At 43.8% G+C, this 24,760-nt stretch overlaps 3 protein-coding genes across 4 annotated transcripts; 2 read left to right on the top strand and 1 right to left on the bottom strand.

Annotated features, from left to right (window-relative positions):
• Positions 1 to 396: 396 nt before the first annotated feature.
• Positions 397 to 7,363, top strand: LOC135519575 (uncharacterized). Its single transcript, XM_064944810.1, has 7 exons — positions 397 to 564; positions 3,115 to 3,308; positions 4,406 to 4,566; positions 4,852 to 4,967; positions 5,727 to 6,130; positions 6,911 to 6,971; positions 7,359 to 7,363. Exons 2-7 carry the CDS (start codon positions 3,126 to 3,128, stop codon positions 7,361 to 7,363), a joined length of 930 nt encoding a protein of 309 aa, XP_064800882.1. The 5' UTR covers positions 397 to 564; positions 3,115 to 3,125.
• On the top strand, positions 7,259 to 13,662 carry map3k19 (mitogen-activated protein kinase kinase kinase 19). The gene is made up of 8 exons (XM_064944568.1): positions 7,259 to 7,399; positions 8,036 to 8,123; positions 8,848 to 9,092; positions 9,277 to 9,320; positions 9,450 to 11,672; positions 11,781 to 11,885; positions 12,126 to 12,823; positions 13,113 to 13,662. The coding sequence occupies exons 2-8, from the start codon at positions 8,068 to 8,070 to the stop codon at positions 13,186 to 13,188; spliced, it is 3,447 nt and encodes a 1,148-aa protein (XP_064800640.1). The 5' UTR covers positions 7,259 to 7,399; positions 8,036 to 8,067; the 3' UTR covers positions 13,189 to 13,662.
• Positions 13,450 to 23,425, bottom strand: LOC135519376 (cyclin-T2-like). Of its 2 annotated transcripts, XM_064944569.1 has the most exons (10): positions 23,240 to 23,425; positions 22,213 to 22,294; positions 21,967 to 22,095; positions 21,404 to 21,464; positions 20,833 to 20,895; positions 20,570 to 20,615; positions 16,849 to 17,012; positions 16,611 to 16,681; positions 15,287 to 16,430; positions 13,450 to 15,162 (listed from the first exon to the last, which is right to left on the bottom strand). In XM_064944569.1, exons 1-10 carry the CDS (start codon positions 23,395 to 23,397, stop codon positions 15,095 to 15,097), a joined length of 1,986 nt encoding a protein of 661 aa, XP_064800641.1. In that variant the 5' UTR covers positions 23,398 to 23,425; the 3' UTR covers positions 13,450 to 15,094. The 2 variants fall into 2 exon arrangements, 1 of the variants encoding a protein (XP_064800641.1); XR_010452287.1 differs by lacking the exons at positions 13,450 to 15,162; positions 15,287 to 16,430; positions 16,611 to 16,681 and having other exon boundaries at positions 16,923 to 17,012; positions 20,206 to 20,615.
• Between the last annotated feature and the right edge of the window lie 1,335 nt (positions 23,426 to 24,760).

Below are 24,760 nucleotides of genomic sequence, written 5' to 3'. Positions count from 1 at the left end.
ATTTCAAATGATTTATACTTTCACTTTTGATACTTAAGTATATTTTAGCGATTACATTTACTTTTGATACTTAAGTATTATTTTACTAGGTGACTTCCACTTTTACTTGAGTCATTTTATTTTAAGATATTTTTACTTTTACTCAAGTATGACAAATGGGTACTTTTCCACAACTGCTAATTCATACAGGAAAAAGGAACATTTGACAGATCTCACTTCTAATTGTAGGCATGCACTCAGTGTTGCCTTTATTTGTTTGAGAGGCCCATTCAGACTGGCAATTAATCTACTGTTAGCCTGCCTGGTTGACTATCTCCTTGGTAACAGAATGTAAACATTCAAGCTACTTAAGAGGGGAGGCATGTACACTGCACAGGGAAGGAGAGCAGACATACACTGAAGAAGCTATTTAAACAAGGAGGAAGTTTACTTATAAAACAGCTGCTATTAAAATGCAGAACACTATATTTGTTTGTCAAAGAACATTGGAGTAAATGTGAAGCATGAAAGTTGGGCAAAGGATTGAGTAAGATATTTCAAAGTTTGAGACCAAGAATACTGAAGGTGAGTAAAGTTGTTCATTTCACTCAACTACTGCTTTTCTTTTTCAAGACTTCTTGCTTTAACTATGTCCATTCTGACTGACACTTTTAGTACTATTCCATTAATTGGTTCTAGAATGCTAATCTGTAAAGAACTCCCAAAATGGATTAAATGACTAGTTGTCAGTCATGAATCCACTAGCATGCTGGTTAATGTTCCAGGGATGAATAGGTGTTGTTATTATGATGCCAGTCAGGCCTGTGGTTTGTATTAGCTCTCATTAACTCATTGTCTAAGTCACATCATGAGTCGGTGTTTGTGTCCCTAATGGCACCCTATCCCCTACATCTGTGTTTCTCAACTCCAGTCCTCCAGAATTCTCAACAGTACACATCTTTGTTGTTGCCCCGGATAAACTCACCCAATTCAACTCATTGATGGCTTGATAATTAGTTGACAAGTTGAATCAGGCGTGCTTGTCTGGGGATACAACAAAATGTGTACTGTTGAGGGCACTATATACAGTGCCTTCAGAAAGTATTCATACCCCTTGACTTATTCCACATTTTGTTGTGTTATATTCTGAATTCCAATGTTTTTTCTCAACCATCAACCCAGTGTACCAAACAATGAATGTTAAAACATGCTTTTAGAAATGTTAGAACATTTATTGGAAATGAAATATAGAAATATTTCATTTACATAAGTATTCACACCCCTGAGTAAATACATGTTAGAATCACCTTTGCCAACAATTACAGCTGTCAGTCTTTCTGGGAAAGTTTCTAAAGCCTTATTCACATTAGCAGGTTGAAGTGACACAAGTCAAATTTGAGCCATGTCACCAAATTACTATTGTCTGAACTCTGAACACACACAAATCCAATTTGGTTGCTTGTAACTTGCTGTTTGGACAGTAATTATTCCAAAACGGATTTGAAAAACAGAACTGATTTGAGCATTAAGGCCTGTAGTGTGGAGGCAAGAGCGATGCACATCTGGATTGGGCAACATTTGCTCATTATTCTTTTCAAAATTCTTTAATCTCTGTCAAATTGGTTGTTGATCATTGAAAGACCATTTTCAGGTCTTGCCTAAGATTTTCATGCAGATTTAAGTCAAAACTGTAACTCAGCCACTCAGGAACATGCACTGTCCTTTTTGTAAGCGACTCCAGTGTAGATTTGGCCTTGTGTTTTAAGTTATTGTCCTGCTGAAATATTAATTAATCTCCCAGTGTCTGGTGGAAAGCAGACAACCAGGTTTTTCTCTGGGATTTTGCCTGTGCTTAGCTCTATTCCATAAACATTTTTATTGTGAAAAACTCCCCAGTCCTTAATGATTACAAGCATACCCATAACATGATACAGCCACCACTTGAACATATGTAGAGTGGTATTCAGTAATGTGTTGTTTTGGATTTGCCCAAACATAACACTTTGTATTCAGGACATAAAGTTAATTTCTTTGCCACATTTTTTGCATTTTTACTTCAGTGGTTTATTGCAAACAATGTATGTTTTGGAATATTTGTATTCTGTACAGACTTCTTTCTTTTTACTCTGTCATTTAGGTTAGTATTGTGGAGTAACAAAAATGTTGATCCATCCTCAGTTTTCTCCAATCACAGCCATTCAACTCTGTAACTGTTTTAAAGTCACCATTGGCCTCATGGTGAAATCCCTGAGAAGTTTCCTTCCTCTCTGGCAACTGTTAAGATAGACGCCTGTATTTATGTAGTGACTGGGTGTATTGATACACCATCCAAAGTGTAATTAATAACTTCACCATGCTCAGATGGATATTCAATTATTGCTTTTTATTTTTTACCCATCTATCAATAGGTGCCCTTCTTTGTGAGGCAGATATACATTTCATCTTTTCATTTTTTTGTAAACATGTCTAACAACATAATTCAACACTATGGGGTATTATGTGTAGGCACCGTAGTGCATTACTTTTGACCAGGGGCCCTGCATCAAAAGCATTACACTGTATAGGGCCCTCAAACACAACTCTGGACATCAAAGCCAGTTCCACTGCTTTATCTCCATTGTTCCCCTCTAATTTAGAGGGGACTCTAGGTGTGTGCAATTAATTATCAGGTAGAACAGAAAACCAGTAGGCTCTAGACCTTGTAGGGTAAGCGTTTAATACCGCTGATATAGGGGATACCATGTGAGAGGCAGTCATTCTCTGATACACATGATACAGTAACGAGAGGAAATGTCCTCCACTCCACCTCTCCTACTGGAGCTTATGATATTATAGTAATTATTAGAAGCAGGTGCGCTAGATTAGGGTTGGAGTGAAAACCTACTGAACGGTAGCTCTGCAGGAACAGGGATGGAGAGCCCTAGAGGCTTGCATCAACATTCAACACAAACATGCTGAAGCCCCACACCATACGTGGAGGGACCAGATCTTGAAAGAGGAGAGTAACCATGAACCTAGTGTCCACTGCAAACAAACCAAGCTGAAAGGCATCAAGCTACAGAGCAACAAAACAACCTTCACTGTTATCTCTTACATTCATCCTTCTGGCTTCTATTCTCGCCAACTTGTCAACAGGACCCTTGTGGATGATGGAGAGTAGTGTGAGAAGGGTTCTGGGGGCTGGTATTGAGGTGCTGAGGGGAGAGCTGGAGGTGGTAGGCCTGGGGCTGGAGGAGCTGGGAGATTGTCCCTGGAAGGAGGTGGATGTTCCCCGCATGGAGGGGGGCTGTACTCCCCTTATCACTGCCTGCCAGAGGGGCTTGACTGAGGTAAGCACCATTGGGGGAGGGGAATTTGGTTTAGGGGAGGTCTGTCTGGTATGTTAGTCTGCTTCAGTGACCCTTTGACTGAACTGATGTGATTAGTATTCTTATTGTTAGTGAATAAGCCTATATATTTGAATGGAAACACAGCATGGCTGATATGCTTTATACAGACTTTGTTCTGTTTATGTGATTGCATGTCTATTAGTCTTGCACATTGTAATCTATATTCAACAAAAGCATCACTGTGTGAATGAAGGAATATTTAAATCAAAAACAGTTTAACATACTGTGAGGATGTGAACAATCCATTTTGACCATGTTGACCGATGAAAAATTCTAGACTATTTATTTTTCTTCCCAATAACAATAACATGGTGTCATGTGACATTGGGGGGGGGGGGGGTGAAGACCCATGATCATTCTCTGGAGATACACTATCAAAACAACCACATTACCTTGTTAGTAGTGTGTCTAAGACCACAGGGAAGCAATTGTTTTCATGTGTCCCAGGAGTTGGGTCTTTCTGGCTTTTGTTTTGACTCTGTATGATTTAACAGATTTCACTGTTGCCAAAGCAAAACATGGCATTGTACTATGTACACTGAGAAAACATGCAATAAACCCCATACTATTATGCTGGCTGTCATTTACTTGACCTTTGCCATTTTGAAATAGGCGACCAAAGCATGTCATTAACCCTACCCTACCAATAAAACATAGGGGGGGGGGGGGTTATTTGTCCGCCTCCCCCCAAAACTCCTTTACAACGCCCCACCATAGACCACACACACACGTGCACAAGCAGAAGCACACACCAATCGTGCGCACACAGTCACTGCCACCGCCACTGATATCACTCCCAACGCCCTTTACATTGTGTAACTGGAAATGTGACACAGCATCAGGTGCTTGTCTAACAACAGGGTAGGCTAGAGTTTAGATTAGCACAAAGGACAGCATTGTATGGATGCAGCCGAAGCAGCTATGAGCATTCCATCTGTAATCATCTCCAGGACATTTCTCATTTGACCTTTCTTTGTTCGTAATGTGTAACTCTCAGGCACCAGTGCTGAGCCTATATCTCTATGTCTGTGTTGCAGGCCCAGACTGACCTAGCAGACGTGAACACTCAGAACCGCGACGGGCGGACCCCTCTAATGCTGGCTGTGAGGGACGTCGACTTGTTTGAGGAGCTGGACGTCCGGTTGCCATGGGAATACAGACCTGTGGAGGTGGTCAGGGAACTGCTGGCTCTCTCAGCGTAAGGAAACCTGCAGCAATGACAATATCACTTTGGTTTTATTACAACAGCTTAAAACATTACATTATTACAGAACCTTATTTGAAAATGACCGTATTATTACTGCAATAGAATTTTATTACAATCTTACAACATAATAATATATTCCACTTCCCAAGCTAACAACTTCCTTGTTCCATAACAGCACTCACAAATACTTTTTCACATTGCCCCTGCATTTTCATTGGTCTATACGCCGCCTTCCGCTCTATAAATTATGTTAATTACTCTCCCTCTTTCAAACAGTGACTTGGGGGTGTGTGATGTCAACGGCTGTTCTGCTCTTCACTATGCTGCACAGATAGAGAGCCCCCTGAAAGACGAACTCATCCACATGATGGTTGAGTCCCTCAGACAGCCAGGTATAACATGATTTTCAACCAAGATGGTCAGACAATGTTGTTACTACAGTTATTGCTGTGTAATTACGTGACATGACTTTCAACCATGATGTTCAGACAAATCCAACATAACACAACTCAGATGTTTGGTATGGTTTGATATATTCTGTTTACTTTTGAGGATATTCCAGGGAAATACTTCTCTATCCAAGTACAAACCATGTGATCTGTTGGTTATACACATACTAGTACCATACCAAATCTGCTTGTTTGTGGCATTTCGTTCTTATGAAATCACAGCACTCAGGTCATGTACAACATGATACCTTTAAAGTTTTCAAATCGATCCTGACAGAAATGCAATACAGATTTGACTTATCTATTAGCTTAGTGTATAGCACAGGAGGCTGCTGAGGGGAGAACTGCTCATAATAATGGCAGAAACAGCACAAATGGAATGCCATTAAACACATGGAAACCATGTCTCTGATACCATTCCACGTATTCCGCTCCAGCCATTATCATGAGCCCCTTCTGCCCAATTAAGGTGCCACAAACCTCCTGTGGTGAATAGTATTGATTTAGTCGATCCGGGCAGTGTGTACTTGCGTAATCAAATGTTTTCCTGAGCTTGGAGGAGGGGTCAAAGCCAGCACTCATATGGGAAATCCTGGTGAATTCCTGAGGGGCTGAGTGTGTGAGAGGGCCTTGTTTCCTCTTGTGCTCACTGACTCCACTAACTCCACACCTCCGTCTCATTCTGCCCTGGTCAACAAACAGCGCCCACGCCCCTGGACCTGCAGTGCTTCCACCCTGATGAGCTGAGAGTAAACTCCCCCAGCCCCTCTCCCTCTCTAACCGATGAGCTGAGAGCAACAAAATCCCCAAGCTCCTCTCCCTCTCTAACCGATGAGCTGAGAGCAACAAACTCCCCCAGCCCCTCTCCCTCTCTAACCGATGAGCTGAGAGCAACAAACTCCCCCAGCCCCTCTCCCTCTCTAACCGATGAGCTGAGAGCAACAAACTCCCCCAGCCCCTCTCCCTCTCTAACCGATAAGCTGAGAGCAACAAACTCCCCCAGCCCCTCTCCCCCTCTAACCGATGAGCTGAGAGCAACAAACTCCCCAAGCTCCTCTCCCTACCTGACCCAAAATGTCCTCATTCAGACTGCTGCCGGCACAGAGGTAAGTGATCCTCCGGTTGTACAGTTATGTAAGAAGTGTACAAGTCTGTCATTTTGTGGAGACCTACTTCATAATGTGACTTTGTTCACTATGTGTTAACACATTTTAAGATCAGCAAATATATTACAAGACAAGTTAGTTGTATTGCATCAAAATAAATGTACTACAACATAGCTTCTGTCTCAAATGCATTATTTATTACATGCCCAAATATCCTTAATCAATTAAAAGGCTTAATCCATAGTGGCTCTTCCCCTAAAGCAATGGGGGCCCAATTCACCAGAGACCTGAGTTACATCAGTGTAATTGGCTGGTGGGGAGTCTGTGTTCTGACTAGATGACTCTTCGCTATATCCTGACTTTGCTTTGAAGTGGCCTTGACAGGTGAGACAAGGGCAGGGAGCGCAGCTGGCTACTGTCTGGTGTCTAATGACCCAGCCCACATATTGAATAGCGGAAGGGCAGATGGTTGAAAGAGGCTATCCCAGGGGCACACAAACATAGCAGACTGGGCACTAACGTGAAGCTATATAATATTTTGGGGCCCCCCCCAGGGAAATTACATGGGGTGGAGTTGTTAATCAGATGTTTAACAATCTAATTCGTTATAGGCTCTGAAATAAATGTCAGTTGAACATAACAACCACTAGCTACAACAACCGTCACCATCGTCCTCCTAACTGCACTGAGGACAGTGATATCATAGATATTTTTGTGGATTCATGCCAAATGCAACAAGGTTTAAGGCTACTTATGACCATTCTTATTTTTCCATTGTAGGATTTGCTGGAGTCTCCAGAGTGCGTTCCTTTATCCGACCATCATAAAACCATCAATCAAGGTAAGCTGTATTTCCTTATTGTACACTGTCACCTACAGTAGGTAGGGTCTTGGACAGTGACTCCTTGTGTCCCTGGTCTGTGTGCCCTGTTGGCTCTACACAATACCACCCCCTCCTCCCAAACACTCTTCCCCTCTCTTCACACACTGGGCCTATCCCACAAAGAGACAACCACAAAGGCCAGCCCTGCCATGGCCCAAGCTGATTGGGTCAGTGTGTAAATCACTCCCCTCAAGGGGACACAATACAGACTCCCAGCTGGAAACCTTCCTGACTCCTGTCAGACACACACAACAGAACAGAGTTGCTCAGAGAGCGAAAACGAGAGCGAGCGAACGAGAAGTGTACAGCCCCTCTCAATCTCATTCTGTCATATAATCTGAGTAGGTTGAGATGAGGGTCGATTGGACTAACTGGCTCTGAAACAGGTAATGTCTATTGTTTCTTATGTTGTTCTCCAACCACTTTGTTTGGAAAGTACTGTAAATGCTAAATGTAATTTGTAGTTTTCTGCACATAGGCTGTGTATAGAAATAGTTGTGTGTAAAAACAACATGTAAATAGTGTAAAATGTTTGGTATTATGCAGTGATAATAAATTTTATTATTGGTTCAGTTGGATCTTGTTGAAATTCTACTGAACATAAAGTGTCATGGTGGAGCATCTGGACTCCCGAGTGGCGCAGCGGTCTAATGCACTGCATCTCAGTGCAAGAGGCGTCACTACAGTCCCTGGTTCGAATCCAGGCTGTATCACATCCGGCTGTGATTGGGAGTCCCATAGGGCGGAGCACAATTGGCCCAGCGTCGTCCCCGTTTGGCCGTCATTGTAAATAAGGATTTGTTCTGCACTGACTTGCCTAGTTAAATAAAGGTTAACTGGAGATTTATTTATTTTTTGTCAGTGGACTGTTGTGATACCGAATGCTATCCTACGTGTAACAGAGGAACCATTCACTGTTGGCTTGGGACTTTTGCTGTTGACACACAGTAGCAGTAATGTCCCTGCTGTGTGTGAAAGGTACATCAACCCCTACTGACCTCAGGCTGTGTTGGGTCCTGTAGATAAGGGGCTCTCCCTCTCCTTCCAGACCGCCATGGATACCCTGATGGACATGAGGCAAGCCTACCAAGATCTGGGGAAGGGTAGCAGGTGGGCACGCACACACGCTCCATGTTAATTAGAATGGCTATAAATTAATACAACAATACAGTGACCACAGGGCAAATTTAGTCAGGAACACACCCAAACACCAACACCTGTTCATACAGACACACACAAACACTTATGCACACATCCATGCTATTAACAAGCACTCTCACACATAAACAAATCCACCGTATGCTAGTCCCTCCTCCTTGTGTGTACTTCACCCCCCCCCCCCCCCCTCACTTACATAAATACAGAATAAGAAGTGTCCAGTTACACAGTCAGGCCAGCAGTCATCATGTCAAGGGCATGCCAATCTTCCCAAACAGAGAACAGAGGGAGACCGAGAGAAACAGAGGGAGGGAGGGAGAAACTGAGGGAGAGTCTACTTTGCTTTCTGAAACAGATCATTGTCTGTTGGGCTCTTACTGCTGAAAGAGGTCCAAAGGGATCCTGGGAGAATAAACCCCTTTGAAAAGTTCTCACTTTACAGCATCAGCCCCTGGCCAGCGTCCTTCTGCTGTGCCCTCTGTCCTGCATCCACACAGAACAGAGAATGTCAATCCCTTTCAATTGCACTGTGTTCATTATTAGGAAATTATATAAGATTACCCTACATCTCAGCTCCAGGTTTTGTGAATTATAGATTATTTTACCAATATTACCTGTGAAGAGCATTGTGAGGTGCAAAGGATTTATTCTCAAATCTACTTTGTTCTCTCTCCAGTCAAGGTTCATCTCTACCCAGTCTGTGGTTCAGAGCCAGACACTTAGACAAACTGGATCCTACACCGGGGCTATTGAAGACCACAGGAAGCTCATCCTGCCTGCCTGTTCCCCCCAGGCTCAGATGTGAGGCTGTGGCCCCCAGCCCGGTGGCCCCTCACCCAGCCCAGCTGAGCCAATCTGCCCCCAGTCTATTGGAGCCTCTCCTGGACTCTCTGGTCCAGGCCCGAGTTCACATCCAGAACAGTTAGTAATATAATAATTACTGTCCGCTAAAGGCTTAGAGGACAGTATAAAGGTCAGCATGTTGTTGATTCATTTGTTTAGGTAAAGGTCATGCTCATGAATGTGTTTAGAGAAGTACTCCTTGTTGAGGAAACTAGTTACGGAATTTTGTGTTTGTAAAGCTTGGCATGTTCTTGTCTTGCAGGGCTTGGATGTGGTGAAACGGAGAAAAAAAGCAGTATTCGAAAGGTAGGTCAACTCAAATAAATCATGTTTTATTCGTTTTATTCACATTTTCATACAGCTTCCTTAGTTTGTAAAAACCACCTGTAATCTGCTATTTATTCACCGTTGCCTTTTCCAATCATCTCTGTCCAGGGCTCCTTCCCTGCCCTGCTTCCAGGCCCCATCAGGACCCCCAAGCTGTTAGCCCCTCTGGAGGGGAGGCATAGAAACAGAGGAGTGCTGCCCAGCCTGAAGCACCCTTCTCCCCTAAAGCCCATCAGCCTTGTGCCCCTGATGCCCCTTAACTCCATAACCTCCAGGCTGAGGAGGGAGAGGCTGGCCAGGACCAGGGTGAGCCCCAGAGGGTCCCCAGGCACCAGAGGGGGCAGCGAGGAGAGCAGCTTCAGTAGCCAATCCTCCATCGACTTGGAGGTAGAGGTGGATGACAATAAGAGAGACTTAAGAGACCTAAGAGAGACTACAGCAAAACACGCTGGAGAGACTTTTGAGGGAAGGTTGCAGTTGGATCTAGACTCATCTGGAAAGTTTAATGTTGGAGATTACAGTCAGGATAATGCAGACCATAGGAATAGGGAGTCGACAAGACATCATGGTGCCTTTCCTAGGGATAACAAGGAAGGAGTATCTATAAAATCTGACCCTGGAGGGAGAGGGTACAAAGCAATAATTGAGTTGAGTCACCAACTTAACCCCGATTTGACTAATTTCAAAGATGTTAACAGCACTTCATGCTTTGAGAGGGACTGTGAGGGCGAGGTTGTGGCAGTGGAATGGACGAAGGTGATGTGCTCAGGGAGTCTCTCAAAAGAGACTACAAGTACTGAGCCAACTACCACATGTCCCTTTGCATCTAAAAGAAATGGAAACAAAGAGATTCAAGTTGATGACAATGCAAAGACTAGTGTTGTGGATGACACCAAGTATCAATGTCTTCCTTCTACTGTGAATGTCACACTACCTGAATTAAACCCTCCTACAGAGAAAAAGATCAAACCTATCAAGCCTGCCAAGAACAAAGAGAGTAGAGGCAGCACTAGCGTCCAAACCAATCAGTCTTTCAACGTCTTGGCACACAAAGATCACATTCGGGGGAACAGCAAGTCCAAAAGCAACCTGAGGACTTCATCCATTCCTTCACAAGTCAAAGGCAAAGTCAGAAAACCTCCTGATCTCATCGTCAATGGGATAATCTCTACAAAGACTGGTCAGAAAAGCACAGACTTAACCTCTGTCAGAACGAGGGTTACAGAGCCTGTACATCCAAGCTGCAAAAAGCTGAACAACGACAAAAAGGCACTTAAAATAAAAGTACCTTGTCAGAAACATATTCAGCAGAGGGAACCGAAAAGTGCCAGACAAGCCAAGACTGGGTCACAACTGGGGACCCTGAGGGCCAAGTCAGCCGTGGACTACATCACGTATAGTGATATCTTCCAGGAAATCAACACCGGGGATGAGGGACCAGTCATATATGAGATGTTTGCCGGCCCGGTGTTTGACAACATAAGAGTTTCCAGTTCATGTGAGAGGACGAGGCAGGTCCTGTCTGCCCCATCTAGGAAGACCCAAACCCACAGGACCAAACACAAATGCCCTAAACCACTGGAGAGCAGAAGAGGGAGGCGAAGCCCTGTGGACAAGGCCAAGCAGAGGAAGAACAGGGCTATTAGGCCTATATCCAGGGGAAAGTTGCATCTGACACCTATTGCCAGCACACATGACAAAGTCCACGTGGTGGTTGTTTCTGGGCTTGACTGGCAAATCCACATCCAGACTAAGACTGAGCTGGTCCTCGGTAAAGATGGAGAAGAGACAGTCTCTCCCAGCACGCCAGAGATTCAGGAGGGGGACCATATGTTGTCACTGTCAGTGATCGAAGAAGTGCTGTCTATGTCCAGCCATGCGCCAAACCCACTAATCTCTCACCACCGGTCGAGAGACGAAACCTCCCCCAGTCAGACAAAGACTAAACTCACATCTCATTCTGACCCAGATGATGATCACCTCCATGTGCTGCACAATAGGGGACCCATGGGGAACAACATGTCAGAAAATGAGAAAAACAAGGCAAATCACTTAGACCATTCATCCACCCCATCCGATTGCCCAGTGCAGCCGAAGAGCAACACCTGGACCTCAGGTAGCTGTGACAGCAGGACAGTGTCCCCTGTGTTCCAGAAGTTTCTGGATGATGTGGGGGAGGGACCACTGACCGATGACCTGCTCCGTTGTCTGGCAGAAGAGCTGATATCACTGGATGAGAGAGATGGTGTATGTCCAGAAAACAACTGTGACTCAGAGCAGAGGGAATTCAGAAATAATTCTGAGCTGAGATGTGAGAAGTCATTACTGGGGGTAAGTTGGCACTAGAGGAGTACCTACACCAATTACAGCTAATCATATATACACACACATACATGTGGTTGTGTGTGTAACTTCCCACCCTGTGCGGTTGTCCATTAGGATTTTACATCACCTGGAGAAGTGCTCAGTGGGTCTGGGTTGGTAGTGGATGATGCCATCACCTGGAGGAAAGGAGAAGTGCTGGGCAGAGGAGCTTATGGAACTGTGAATATGTTTGCTTCTCAATTGCCTCGTAGAAAAGGGAGAAAAAAATCACAGTAAAGAGAACCAATCATGCCAACACCCAAACCTTGCTATAGTTGTATAATCCCATATCAAAACAAGGCTACCTTCATTATATAGATATTCAAATGAAACAGTCAAGCTAATTTCTAGTGTCTCAAATTAGCACTTGAGCCTGTCTGTAATAGGAATTTTAAAACTTCATATTTACGCTGTTTTTAGGTGTTCTGTGGACTGACCAACCAAGGCCAGCTGATAGCCGTAAAACAGGTGGCCCTGGACGCCTCAGACCTCGAAACCGCAGACAAGGAGTACAACCGTCTACAGGAGGAAGTAGACCTCTTAAAGAACCTCCATCATGGCAACATTGTGGGATTCCTGGGCACCTCTCTGCGGGACCACATGGTCAGCATCTTCATGGAGTATGTCCCCGGAGGCTCCATCGCCAGCGTGCTCCACCGCTTTGGTCCCCTTCCGGAGCGCGTCCTGGCCCTGTACACCCGCCAGATCCTGGAGGGGGTGTCTTACCTGCACCTCAACAGGGTCATCCACAGGGACCTGAAGGGGAACAATGTGATGTTGATGCCTACGGGAGTAGTCAAGTTGATAGACTTCGGCTGCGCCCGCCGTTTGAAATGCCTCACTCACACATACAGTCATAGTGACCTCCTGAAATCGGTGCACGGCACGCCCTATTGGATGGCGCCAGAGGTAATCAACGAGACGGGTCACGGCAGGAAGTCGGACATCTGGAGCGTGGGGTGCACAGTGTTTGAAATGGCCACGGGGAAGCCGCCGCTGTCACACATGGACAAGATGGCAGCGCTGTTCTACATTGGGGCGAGGCGAGGCCTAATGCCCTCGCTGCCCGACAGGTTCTCAGAGGACGCCAGGGATTTTGTTCAAGTCTGTCTGACCAAGTGAGTTGATTTACAATTCTGTCCTACATATAATATTTTTAAAGGCATAGTTCAACTAAATGACTGGATGTTTCCTTACCTTGAACCTGGTCTCCAAATATGAGGATTGGAATCTACTCTGGGTTTATATAGAATGCTACGAAGTAAAACAGTGTGGATTAACATTTCAGTAACTTAGATGACCAATTACTAAGTCAAAGATAAATGTGACAACTCACCAACAGTCAGTAAGTCATGATAATAAAAGGGCATCCAAGTTGAATAACATATTAATCTGTCCTCTTTGCAGTGACCAGAAACAGCGCCCGTCTGCAGAACAACTATTGGACCACCCTTTCATTCCTAACAATGTGATCTTAGTTTAGGACCTACACTCAAAGCTGTTAGGAAATAACGACAGATGTGCCAATCAGGAACACCTATCAATCATTTATATAACATGTGCAAATTGTATTTTTAAATGCCCTTTCAAATGTATTGCTTAAAACTTAGATACTTTCCCTAGGCTATTACACAAATAATTCCTTGAATATTTGGGGCACCTTTGATACAACGAGCATTTGTCAAACATATTGCATCCATACTTTTCATATAGCATACAGTAAATACCAATCATACAACATAGGTAATGTTAAGGTAGTGGTAACCGTAAGATTTATTTGTAGAACAAAAAAATGGATGTCAAGGTTTGCATTTGCCTTCTTGTTGAGACCAAACCACTGTAATAATGTCTGTGCCCAAGAGTATAATCACTATCAGTACTGGGGAAATATACCATCTTGGCCTCAATACAAACTCTCTGCACACTGAAATAAAGGACTAACCAGTCAAAGAACAGTTACTATTGTGTGTCCAGAATTGAGAACGATATACTCCATATATATTAGGAAACTGACCCGTTGGAGAACAGCATACAAGCCACTGTACTGTATCAACACTGACAGCCGTAACTGCTAGCCTGGTCCCAGATCGGTTGGTGCTCTTGCCTACTCCATTGTCAAGCCATATCAATTACATTTGGCAAGAGAGCAGAAAGACTGCACCCAGGCTACTTTTATGCTGTTGTTTTCTTTCACCAGACATAAACAATACTACATTACTTACCTACAGCCTTGTATCTATGGGCTACAGCGTCAAGCAACAATTTTGTGTAAATGCTCTTCACAGCAAAGGTTAGGCATGTAAACGTTATAGCAATATTATTATTGTCCTCTTCTCATGTATGTCTTTAGTTTTTTGTGAGGCAAAGCCTTTGGCATCCAGCTTAAGGTAATCTTGGAAGTCAAAAAAAAAAAAGTGTACAAATTGCATGGCCTCTGACAACATGCCAGGTGGTTGTTACTGTTTGTAGGGTCTGGATTGGCTGAGTTTGAAAGGTCGAAGTTCAAGTGCCATCTCCTGGCAGCCAGCCATGTGTAGTACAGGCTCTAAGCACAACACAGGAATGCGGCAGTCAGAATCACCGATGATAGGACTCCTACATCAAGTTACAATAGTATTTTTTCCCAATATATATATCTTGTTATAGTTACAAGCAGCTCCAAACCTGAGTATTTATGGTATAGCTTTTTAAACATACAAAAATGTATGTACATTTATCTTTACTTTCTGTAAACAGCGGTCAACTTTCTGCATTATCCCTTTGATGATTGCATGCAGATCCTACATACAGTATTCAGCATAAAAAAGGAAAAATATTTCAAGAGAAACATACAACTAAAAATCCAACTTCCATTGGCAGCCATGTTTGGCCTGCCTTTACTTCTGTCTGAGCTAAGCCCCCTCCTGCCACAACGGAGGGCTACTTGACATGTTTTCTCACCAGAATGGGTAACAGCTGTGGCAATGCTGTTTAAAATATTATTTAAAAGAGACTGTTAGAAATTGCACCTTTCGTGCCTTTTCAGTATCTATACTTTTTCCCCCTCCGAATTATGGAGATTTAAACTCGGATGACCCCCTAACACTCACACACGTCCGCATTCCATGACCCATCCTGAGAATATGGAGGACAAAGCAGCAATTACACATTGAAAGGGGCAGGACTATACCAGCACTGCCAAAAGATCAGATGATCAGGAAGCATTCATTTCTCTCTTTTTGCCTCAACCGTTGAGATGTCCTACACTTTCCGCTATATTTTTTTTACTTTACCTTCCTATGCTTTGCTACAAAGGGTTCATGAGTTAATTCCTTGGGCACTTGAGAGAATCGAGCATGTCAAAAGTGTTTGTAGTCTGCCCGTTGGCAGCAAACGCCCGGCCGGCTCCCTCAAGACTGCGACTCTCCACTGGCTTCTTGTCCAGTTTCACTAGGACGTTGAGATGTTCGTAGCCCACCTGGTATGTGACAGGGGGAGGAGGGGGGGGAAGGGAAGGTTAAAACCAGAGCTGTGACTGAGACGACACACACTGTGACTGAGACGACACACACTGTGACTGCAATGAGAGGAGGAGGAACTACCTGCGCCGCCCTTGGAGCTTTTGCTCGTTTTGGAGGAGTGGTGGTTGTGGCTTGCGACGTGTGGGTGGCCCCTTTTGCGGGAGGAGCTGGAACCAGAGCTAGGGGCCATGCCCGCCACCCCCTCAACACCCCCCAGCCCTAGGGGTCTCCGGAGGACGGCTGGCCCGGCCCCCGCTGGCCCCTCGGGGACTCCTCGGCCGTTGCCACTGTGCTGTGCTGCATGAAGGTGAGAGTGGCCGTGCTGCTTGTGGTGGTGGCGGTGGGTTGAGTGTTCTCGGTGCTTCTCCTTGCTCACTAGCGGGCTGGAATGTTTGCTCTTGGCCCCGCCCTCATCAGAAGAGCTGTGGCGCTCTGAGGACACCTTGATTTTCATCTTCAGCTCCTCTTTGCTGGCCACGCCCCCCTGAGAAGGAACTGGAAGGCGAAGTTTGAGTGAGCCCCCCTTGTCCCGTTTGTCAGAGGGGACCTTGTCCTGGCCTGGCGTGGCAAGCTTCATTTTAAGAGGGGAGGCAGTGGTGCTACTGCTCCCAGGGTTAGGGTGGAGCTGCATGTGTTTCCTGTGGTCTGATTGGACAGAGGGTATATATGAGTCCCTGCCCTCAGGCTCGAAACTCTGCTGCTCTGCCCTGCGTTTATGCTGCACAGCCAGCTCAGCAGCGTGCTTCTCTCTATACTTGTCCAGGGACATTTTCTGAGCCGGCGGGGGCGGTGGAGGGAAAATTGGCTGCTGTTGCTTCCCCACACCCCCTCCCGACCCAACCTTGTGTTCATGTTTAGTAGGGTTGAACTCTCCTGTCTTATCGGGTCTGTTCGGGTTCATTGGAGGCTGCTGGAGGCCAAGTGCATCTGTTTTGAGGGAATAGCTTCCTCCCTCCAAGCGACCCCCGGTATCCTGGGGCCAGTCGCTGGGGGCTGTGAAGGTGTAGGAGCTGCCCTGCATGGACGCGATAGAGTCCAGGGAGAGGGGCCCACTGGCGTGCCCTGGCAGAGGGACAGGGAACGATGAAGCGGCTTTGGAGAAGGCTGAGTTGGAGACCCCAGGGATGGCATCTCCCAGGGAATGCTCGTGGATCAGGGAGGGTCCTGGGTACGGGTCGTTTGCCTGAGAGCCATCCCCTTTGGTCTTCTTGGCAGCTTGCGTGGTCTGGCGAGTGGGAGAAGAGAGAAAGATGGCGTGAGGAGGCGATTTTGCAAAGGGCATTACATAAAACTGTACAGCAATAAAACTACACCGAATTAAAAATCAGCAGACACAAGACACTCTACAGTGTTTAACGTGAGTAACAGGTCTTAATGATTCACTGGTGAAAAACAGAAGCTTTACCCTCCAATTTCGTATCCTCTTCAACCTGCTCGGTGTCTTCTCCAGAATCTGAAGGAACTCATGTGTCAGTTCTGAAGGCAAGGAAAGATCACACTTGGTTTTAACACCTAATTCATAGCAATGACATATCGCAAACATTTCTCACTGACGAAAACAAACTATTCTTCTAAAACTAAACCACATTGTAACTGTGGCTTTTCGACGATGAGCATAAACCAAAATCAAATCAAAGCCTCACCATCGAGAAGCTCCAGTGTGACAGAGTTGTCTACGTACTCCCACCAGTGTTTCCCGTCAGTGGAGACAGGGATCTCCCAGTTGGACCATTTACAGGCCAGGTGGATGCAGACGCAGGCGATTACTGTGGGCTTGTGTTGCAGGCAGAAGGTGGTGAGGTGGAGGCTGCGTGAAGAGAGGCCGGAGCACAACGGGTCACATGGACGAGAGGGAAGAAAAAACAAAGAGGGGAGGGGGGGAATCAACGTTAGTAACAGGTGCTTAGGGCTGAGGTAAAACATAGTATTAGAGAGAATCATTATAACAGAAATGTTAGACCCAGATTGACACAGTTGCACACTTCCCAAAATAAACAACAACTGACATGCAGAATAGATCATGAGTCAGTTTCACATTGTGGCTACCATCCTAGTGTTTACCACAAGGAGCTGCAGATATAGCAATAACTTCAATTCTAATTAAAAAAGATGACTTGTGTTTTTTTTGTGTGGGGAAAGTGACTGAATTTCACCCTTTACTGAAACATCAACCACCAATAAATAACACACAAGGTGAACATATGGCAAAGTAAACTCAAGTTAATTCAAACAGACACTCATTCTGCATTCATCACTCATGACTAACTGGTTATGGTGAGACATGCATAGAAATGCCTTCTTCTGGTCAACTCTAGTCCAAGTTGGTTTGAGTTCTAAAAGAACCAGAGTAATAGAGAACTAGATCGAGGTACAATACTGAACCTTACAATATTTTCTAGCACAGAGAGCAAAATATCCTACCATTTGAAAGACCGTGGTAAAAGCTGGATGGTAACCTTGTGTCACAACAAGTACAATGTCTGGACGCTAGACATAACGCATATTATGGATTTAAAAGAAATCCATCTCCTGTATGACCGCGCAGCCTGAGACTAGTGCGCATTACAATCCTGAAAAACATACAGATCAGAAGTTCCAGAATTCACCATGGTGACTAGTATTTCCATGGTTTGGATTCTAAAACAGACATTCCCATTCAAGTCAATTATATTTCTATGCTCCTACTTGCTGTGGCTGGTCATTGGATTCAGTTAAGCCATTAAGAAGCCATTTATCCTCGAATTAGAGAGATGTCTCAGGCACAGCGACAAGCTCTTATTCTCCTTGTTCACTGTCTATAAGCCTCTCCAGTTCAAACGTCTCAAACCCAGCCTGAACAGGCCGCTTTTGGAACACAACGTTGTCTTTGGCTCTTTGATAATTGTTTCTATATATATAAAATTGCTGAATTACAGCACTTTACAGAAAAGTGACCATCAAAATTTGCGTCCAGACACTGTAGTTTGTTTTGAGGGCATTCAACACTTGGAAACAAAAAGGCTATATTTAAATCCCAACCCAACATGTCATGTTAAAAGTAACCCTTTAAGGACCTAGTTCTACGAGAATTTGCAGACCATGAACTGTGAAAGGTTGTTTGTACGCGGAAAGCCAGAAACCAAGAATAATACGTATGATAATGGGCAGATGTGGCACCAAATCAGTATTTTACAATGCAATGAAATGAGGCATGAAAACATGAATTCTTCTCTTCAAAGCAAATAAAAACTTGCCATTTGAGCAGGTCCTTAATGGGTTTTAACATCAGAAATGTAAAATTGGCACTTCCATTTCTGTTTTATATACAAAACAGCGCATTCGGGAAGAATTCAGACCACTTGGCCCTTTCCACATTGTTACGTTAGACTTTTCCTAAAATGGATTAAATCATGTTGTTTTCCCTCTATCTACACACAATATCACAAAGACAAAGTGAAAACGGGTTTAGAAATGTATGCAAATTCATTAATTTAAAACAGAAATACCCCATTTACATAAGTATTCAGACCCTTTGCTATGAGATGTGAAATTGAGCTCAGGTGCATCCTGTTTCCATTGATCATCCTTGAGATGTTTCTACAACTTGATTGGATACCACCTGCGGTCAATTCAATTGTTTGGACATAATAAAGGCACACACCTGTCTATATAAAGGCCCCACAGCTGACAGTGCATGTCTGAGAAAAACCAAGCCATGAGGTTGAAGGAATTGTCCGAAGAGCTCAGAGATCGGATTGTGCTGAGGCACAGATCTGGGGAAGGGTTTCCAAAACAATTACTGCATCATTGAAGGTCCCCAAGAACAAAGTGGCCTCAATCATTCTTAAAAAAATGGAATTAGTCTGGAACCACCAAGACTCATCCGAGAGCTGGCCGCCCAGCCAAAACAGAGCAATTGGGGGAGAAGGGCCTTGGTCAAGGAGGTGACCAACAACCCGATGGTCACTCTGACAGAGCTACAGTTCCTCTGTGGTGATGGGAGAACCTTCCAGAAGGACAACCATCTCTGCAGCACCCCACCAATCAGGCCTTTATGGTAGAGTGGCCAGACGGAAGCCACTCCTCAGAAAAAGGCATGACAACTCTCAGACCATGAGAAACACGATTCGCTGGTCTGATGAAATCAAGATTCAACTCTTTGGCCTGAACGCCAAGCGTCACATCCGGAGGGAACCTGGCACCATTCCTACAGTGAAGCACGGTGGGGGCAGCATCATGATGTGGGGGTGTTTTTCAGCGGCAGGGAGACTAGTCAGGATCGAGGGAAAGATTAATGGAGTACAGAGAGATTCTTGTTGAAAACCTGCATCAGAGCACTCAGGAATTCAGACTGGGGGCGAAGGTTCACCTTCCAACAGGACAACAACCCTAAGCACACAGCCAAGACAACGCAGGCATGGCTTCGGGAAAAATCTCTGAATGTCCTTGAGTGGCCCAGCCATAGCCCAGACTTGAACCTGATCAAACATCTCTGGAGAGACATGAAAATAGATGTGCAGCGACGCTCCGCATCCAACCTGATATAGCTTGGGAGGATCTGCGGAGAACAATTGGAGAAACTCCCCAAATACAGGTGTGCCAAGCTTGTAGCATCATACCCAAGACTCGAGGCTGTAATCGCTGCCAAAGGTGCTTCAACAAAGTCCTGAGTAAAGGGTCTGATTACTTACGTAAATGTGATAAACTAATTAAAAAATATATATACACACGTTTGCAAAAATGTCTAAAGAACATTTTTTTTATAGCTTTTATCATTATGGAGTATTGTGTAGATTGATGAGGACATTTTTTTTCATCCACTTTAGAATAAGGCTGTAACGTAACAAAATGTGGGAAAAGTCAAGGGGTCTTCATACATTCCGAATGCACTGTATATGATATCACTCCACTAAAAAAATTTGGTTAACTGACTTAAAAAATTTAAACTTAAGAAAATACTTAAACTATTTTGTGAAATTGGAAAAATACAAATAAAAAGAAAATAGGGTATTGGTACTTACCGGGATGACTTCTACGTTATGTTTACATCTGTGTAATCTTTAGCTGCTATTCAGGCTACCAAAGTGTCTTTTTAGACATATGCACTTTTGTAACCGAGCAAACGTGAGGTTCTAGCGCACCACTACACTTCACATTGTGCATTCAACCCCACTGTGCCAACTCTGGTCCCTTGTACAATACACCGCACTGCAACCAGGGCCGGTACCGCCATACGCCCCCAACCCGGGGGGGCAAGGAGGGGGCTGGCGTCCCAGTAGCCACCGGCGCATAGAGGGCCGTTGGACACTGAAAGGGTACCCTGCATTAAAGGAAGCTATAGTGTGCAGTAGTCACAGTGCAACAAAGGAGGGTCAGGATAACAACCTGTTGGTAGCCATGAAATAGGAAGTCTGTGCCAGATCCTTGCTTGCTGCAAGTGAAAGAAAAAGAGGGTAAGTCTTTGCCAACCAGTAAGCTCCGGTAAGGGTTATCATTAGAAGTTCACAAATTGTACATCATGTTTTGTGAACTCTAAGGTCAACAATGACTTGTTGCACAATCATTAAGTCAGCATTATCTTCCCTCCCAACCATGTTAGAGGTTGGGTGGACTAGAGGGCATAAAAGAGCAAAGAAAGAAGCCTCTACCTCTCACTAGCTGGGAACATTTCACCACATCAGTGTGTGGATGTTCAATAGTTATTTCAAATCCTGGAACAAAATACATGACAGGTGAGTTTCAACAGTAACAGTTTGTAGATGAAATATATTAAAGTAATGTTCTATGGTTCTTCCCCTCTATTCTTTATCACAAGAGCACAGTTAGGATAACATGTGGACTATGAAAGGGAGTTCTCATTTCTTTCCATCCAAATAAGAGTGAGTATATTGGTGTTGTATAATCAAAATGGCCACAGATGGTGGCCACAGAGTATATCGTAGTCATAGAGACCACAGATTGGAACATGCTTGGGACTGCTGTTTGCCAAGATCTGAAATTCATCATAACAGAAGAACATTTTGACCTGCGCGGGTACAATAGAATTGTGGCATTGAGGAATGATCAACATGTTACCATGACAAACAATTTAAACAGTCTGAAAAATGTTAATTCACCAATGCAGCAATGAACCAACAGAATAGTCAAACATAATATTCAAACACTTTGTAGACAAGATCAAGCTCTCACTAAATGCTCACTCAGTCAGACTTCACTTACCTAAAGTCTGCAGCACTATGGTTTCAAGTATCACCAGCTCTTGCGCTTGCTGGAGGTATGCCTGAAGTTCAATAGTCAATCATTACATGACATTTGTAATGTGTCTATCCATACCTCTATTTCAAAGCCCAATTCCAAACTATAACAGTATTGTTTTCTTAGTGTCAGTGGTTTCAACTCAGTCTCGCTACTAGGAAGATCTTGCTGAGACTGGACTGAGACATCAGTCTGACAAAGCCTGAATATTGTCAATCTAGAATCGCCCTCTGCTGACAAATGAGAATATACACCGAGTATACCAAACATTAGGAACACCTACCTAATATTGAGCTGACATCAATAAGGGACCATAGCTTTCACCTGGATTCACTTGGTCAGTCAGTCTCATGGAAAGAGCAGATATTCTTATTGTTTTGAATACTCAGTGTATACTAACACTTTGTATAAACCTTTACACTCAAACCTCAAAACAATCACACAAAAGAAAGTGTTCAAGCCATTGACAAAATGGGACAAGCAGGGAGGTGGGAAGGGAAAATAAAACCTACAATTCCCATACTTACATTACTCTTTGTATCAAGCGGGGTCTCTTGAGGGTTTAGACAAGCATGGGCAACTTTAATAACATGCTCAAGTTTCCGAGGTTGCTCTTCAACTTTCGCAGCTAGGAATAAGGTGGTTGGAGAAATTATCTGTAACAAAAGAAATGGATTTGAATATATTAGTAAGTAAACTTGTTGCAAATTGTCTGTATGGAGAAAACAGACAGTCAGGCTGACTATACATAATGAAGAAAAGAAAATACTTACATTTCTGTGGAATTTGGTGAAAGAGTGGAACATATAAAATCTATGCATGTAAACAATTGCTGTATTTATTGTAAGTTGTGAGCTGGAGAAAATGGGTTAAGGAATTCAAATATATTTTAACTTATGTTTCATCAACTAACTAAAATGATGTATTTTAGTCCACAGATCACAGTTGCGTTTACAATCAGTCCAATTGTGATCTTTTTTTTCACCAATTGGTCCTTTGACCAATCAGATAAGCTTTAAAATCTGATGTGATCATTTTCCCCCACTGATTTATCTTTTGACCAATCACAATTGGGTTGCCTGTATAAACGCAGCCATTGTTATCCACGGAGTAAGCCATTAGTTACTTAATTAAATCAAGTCAATGAGATGTGGCAACTTCTAATCATTTGATCCACGTTGTGTTGACAATGCCGGATAGATACTAGCGAACTATTAGTTAAGGTACAGTAGCAAGATAAATTTGATCCAGCAAGCAACGTACTAACATGGCAACCGAGCAAATTAAATTGAGAAATTCAACAATGCACGTCCTGCTTTACCTGAGTGAACTTGCTCAGTTGGCATGCTGGGCAGCTATCACTTGTCGAAGCGAAGGAACTACGATTCATCATTGAACATCAGCGTTAGCTAACTAACATTTCAGTTATGGTAACTAACAAGTAGTGGGCTAGTTAGCTGCTAGTTTGCTAACTATCGCCAGAGAGATGCCCTAGTTAGCTGCTAGCATGGCTAGTTTGCTAACTAGAGCCAGAGAGATGCCCTAGTTAGCTGCTAGCATGTCTAGTTTGCTAACTATCGCCAGACAGATGCCCTTCATGTTGGGTGATGTTTGCTAGTTAAACGTGGATGGATAATAACCTACACCACACTGGCACATTTGAAATGTTCTACTATGACAAAATAATGCCGAACATAACCTGCCTCTAGCGCGTGCCCCAGACACGGGCCTACAAAGAGCGCTATGTAAATCCTCCTTCCTTCGACATCTGATGACTACAAGCTTGTTTATAAAGGATACACGTTGAGTCTCTGGCCCATATCTTGAATGAGGTTAGCCGCCTGCTGTCGGTAAGATAGCTCCTTGTCCGGATCCACTCCCGAACGGCGGGACGGCGTGGCTTCGATTTGCTCCCGGGTGAAAAACCATTTTGAAGAGGATCCCCGGCACGCCGCCATAGCTCTCCAGCTTTCACACAGCACACCAAGGACCGAACGGACGCATGCGCGGCAACCACAATAGTTTTTCTTCGATAGCTTTTTTTGACACAGCCAAACCAACTGGTAGTGCATCATCGCCACCATTCTTTCTGGAGTGTGAACTTCACGATTCTGTTTTAATGTGTAGCTGAGTGCGCAATTTTTTAAATTAGTAGGCTCATTCTAATTAGTTTACAGGCGATAAAAGGAATAGAGAGGAAGAGGCGAATGTTGGCTATATGGGGTAGCAACGACCCTTTCCCTCTACCAACATGTCTTGACGGACAAAGATAGTGGGTAAATGAACAACAATTGTTAACAGTTCCGGTCTGCTTAAGGGGTGGTTCTCCCATATGCACCAATGCATTAGCAACTGGGTCTGGTCTTCTTAGTTCATTGGTTGTTTATGAACCAGAAAAAAAGGAGCAAAGGAGATCTCTGCTGATGGAGGCTCAGCAATGGCAGTTCATGGTTGTGACTCGATGGCGTACAGCCAGCAGGTTAGGAGAGCATTTGAGCTAACCCTTTTTCTCACCTCAATTTTTCCAGAACCAAAAAATGAATATTTTCAAGGAACAGAAACAGTACCTGGAACAAAAGTGATCAATACTGTTCCGTAACAGAACCATTATTATAAATGCATGAGAACCGGTTAATGAAGTTATTTAATGCATCAGGCATTTTTTCCTAGTCCCACAACAAAACACCTATGCAAAGCCCTCACTCTGTACCTCAGAAACGTATTCCAGTGTCTGCCTGCAAGCTGAAAATCTTTGCCTGTGCATGTTGTTTTTTGCTACCTGCTCCTCCCCCTTCAAAGCATAGGCTACTGTACTGACATTACAAGCTTGATTCAGAAGAGAGATTTTTAATTAGCTAGATAATGCATGTCACAAGAAGATGCCCAGTGTCTCAAGCCTCCTCAACCCTCTCTAGCTCTCACCCAACCCGCAAAATATCAGTCTCATCTTGCACCATAGGCTACACTTTGTCCATCACGCATGTAAATAACTAGCTTGCCTACTCTATCCACACTTGATTGGTGAAGTAATTCAATGAGCTCAATGTAAAAAATATATATATATATAAACCAGTACTTTTTGTTTAAAAGCTTTATGAATGCATGCATAGAAACACCTACAGTAAAGTGTTACCAAATATTTTCTGTTGCAATCTTCAGTTGGCTCCTCTTTTTTAAATGGATAAAAAAGTATTAGTGTGATGCATTCTCAAGTAAGCATTATAAGTGCAGTTTACATTCGGCCATAGAATCAATTACCAAAGAAATACATATTTTCAACTTCTGGAATTGACGTTTTCTCAACTTTTTTTCAGAACATAA

Source organism: Oncorhynchus masou, chromosome 29 (genome assembly GCF_036934945.1).
Source record: "Oncorhynchus masou masou isolate Uvic2021 chromosome 29, UVic_Omas_1.1, whole genome shotgun sequence".
Classification (NCBI taxonomy): Eukaryota; Metazoa; Chordata; class Actinopteri; order Salmoniformes; family Salmonidae; genus Oncorhynchus; species Oncorhynchus masou.
Note: the sequence above shows the minus strand (reverse complement) of the source record. Positions and strands in the feature narration are given on the sequence as shown.

Excerpts from the sequence above, each read along its gene's own strand:
- LOC135519575 (XM_064944810.1), top strand. The coding sequence starts at position 3,126 with ATGATGGAGAGTAGTGTGAGAAGGGTTCTGGGGGCTGGTATTGAGGTG. Across the intron at positions 3,309-4,405 it reads GCCAGAGGGGCTTGACTGAG|GCCCAGACTGACCTAGCAGA; the intron begins GTAAGCACCATT and ends TCTGTGTTGCAG. Across the intron at positions 6,131-6,910 it reads AGACTGCTGCCGGCACAGAG|GATTTGCTGGAGTCTCCAGA; the intron begins GTAAGTGATCCT and ends TTTCCATTGTAG.
- LOC135519376 (XM_064944569.1), bottom strand. The coding sequence starts at position 23,397 with ATGGCGGCGTGCCGGGGATCCTCTTCAAAATGGTTTTTCACCCGGGAG. Across the intron at positions 22,096-22,212 it reads TCACCAAATTCCACAGAAAT|ATAATTTCTCCAACCACCTT; the intron begins GTAAGTATTTTC and ends CTTTTGTTACAG. Across the intron at positions 20,896-21,403 it reads CATAGTGCTGCAGACTTTAG|GATTTGAAATAACTATTGAA; the intron begins GTAAGTGAAGTC and ends ATTTTGTTCCAG.
- map3k19 (XM_064944568.1), top strand. The coding sequence starts at position 8,068 with ATGGATACCCTGATGGACATGAGGCAAGCCTACCAAGATCTGGGGAAG. Across the intron at positions 8,124-8,847 it reads GATCTGGGGAAGGGTAGCAG|TCAAGGTTCATCTCTACCCA; the intron begins GTGGGCACGCAC and ends TTCTCTCTCCAG. Across the intron at positions 9,321-9,449 it reads AAAAAAGCAGTATTCGAAAG|GGCTCCTTCCCTGCCCTGCT; the intron begins GTAGGTCAACTC and ends ATCTCTGTCCAG.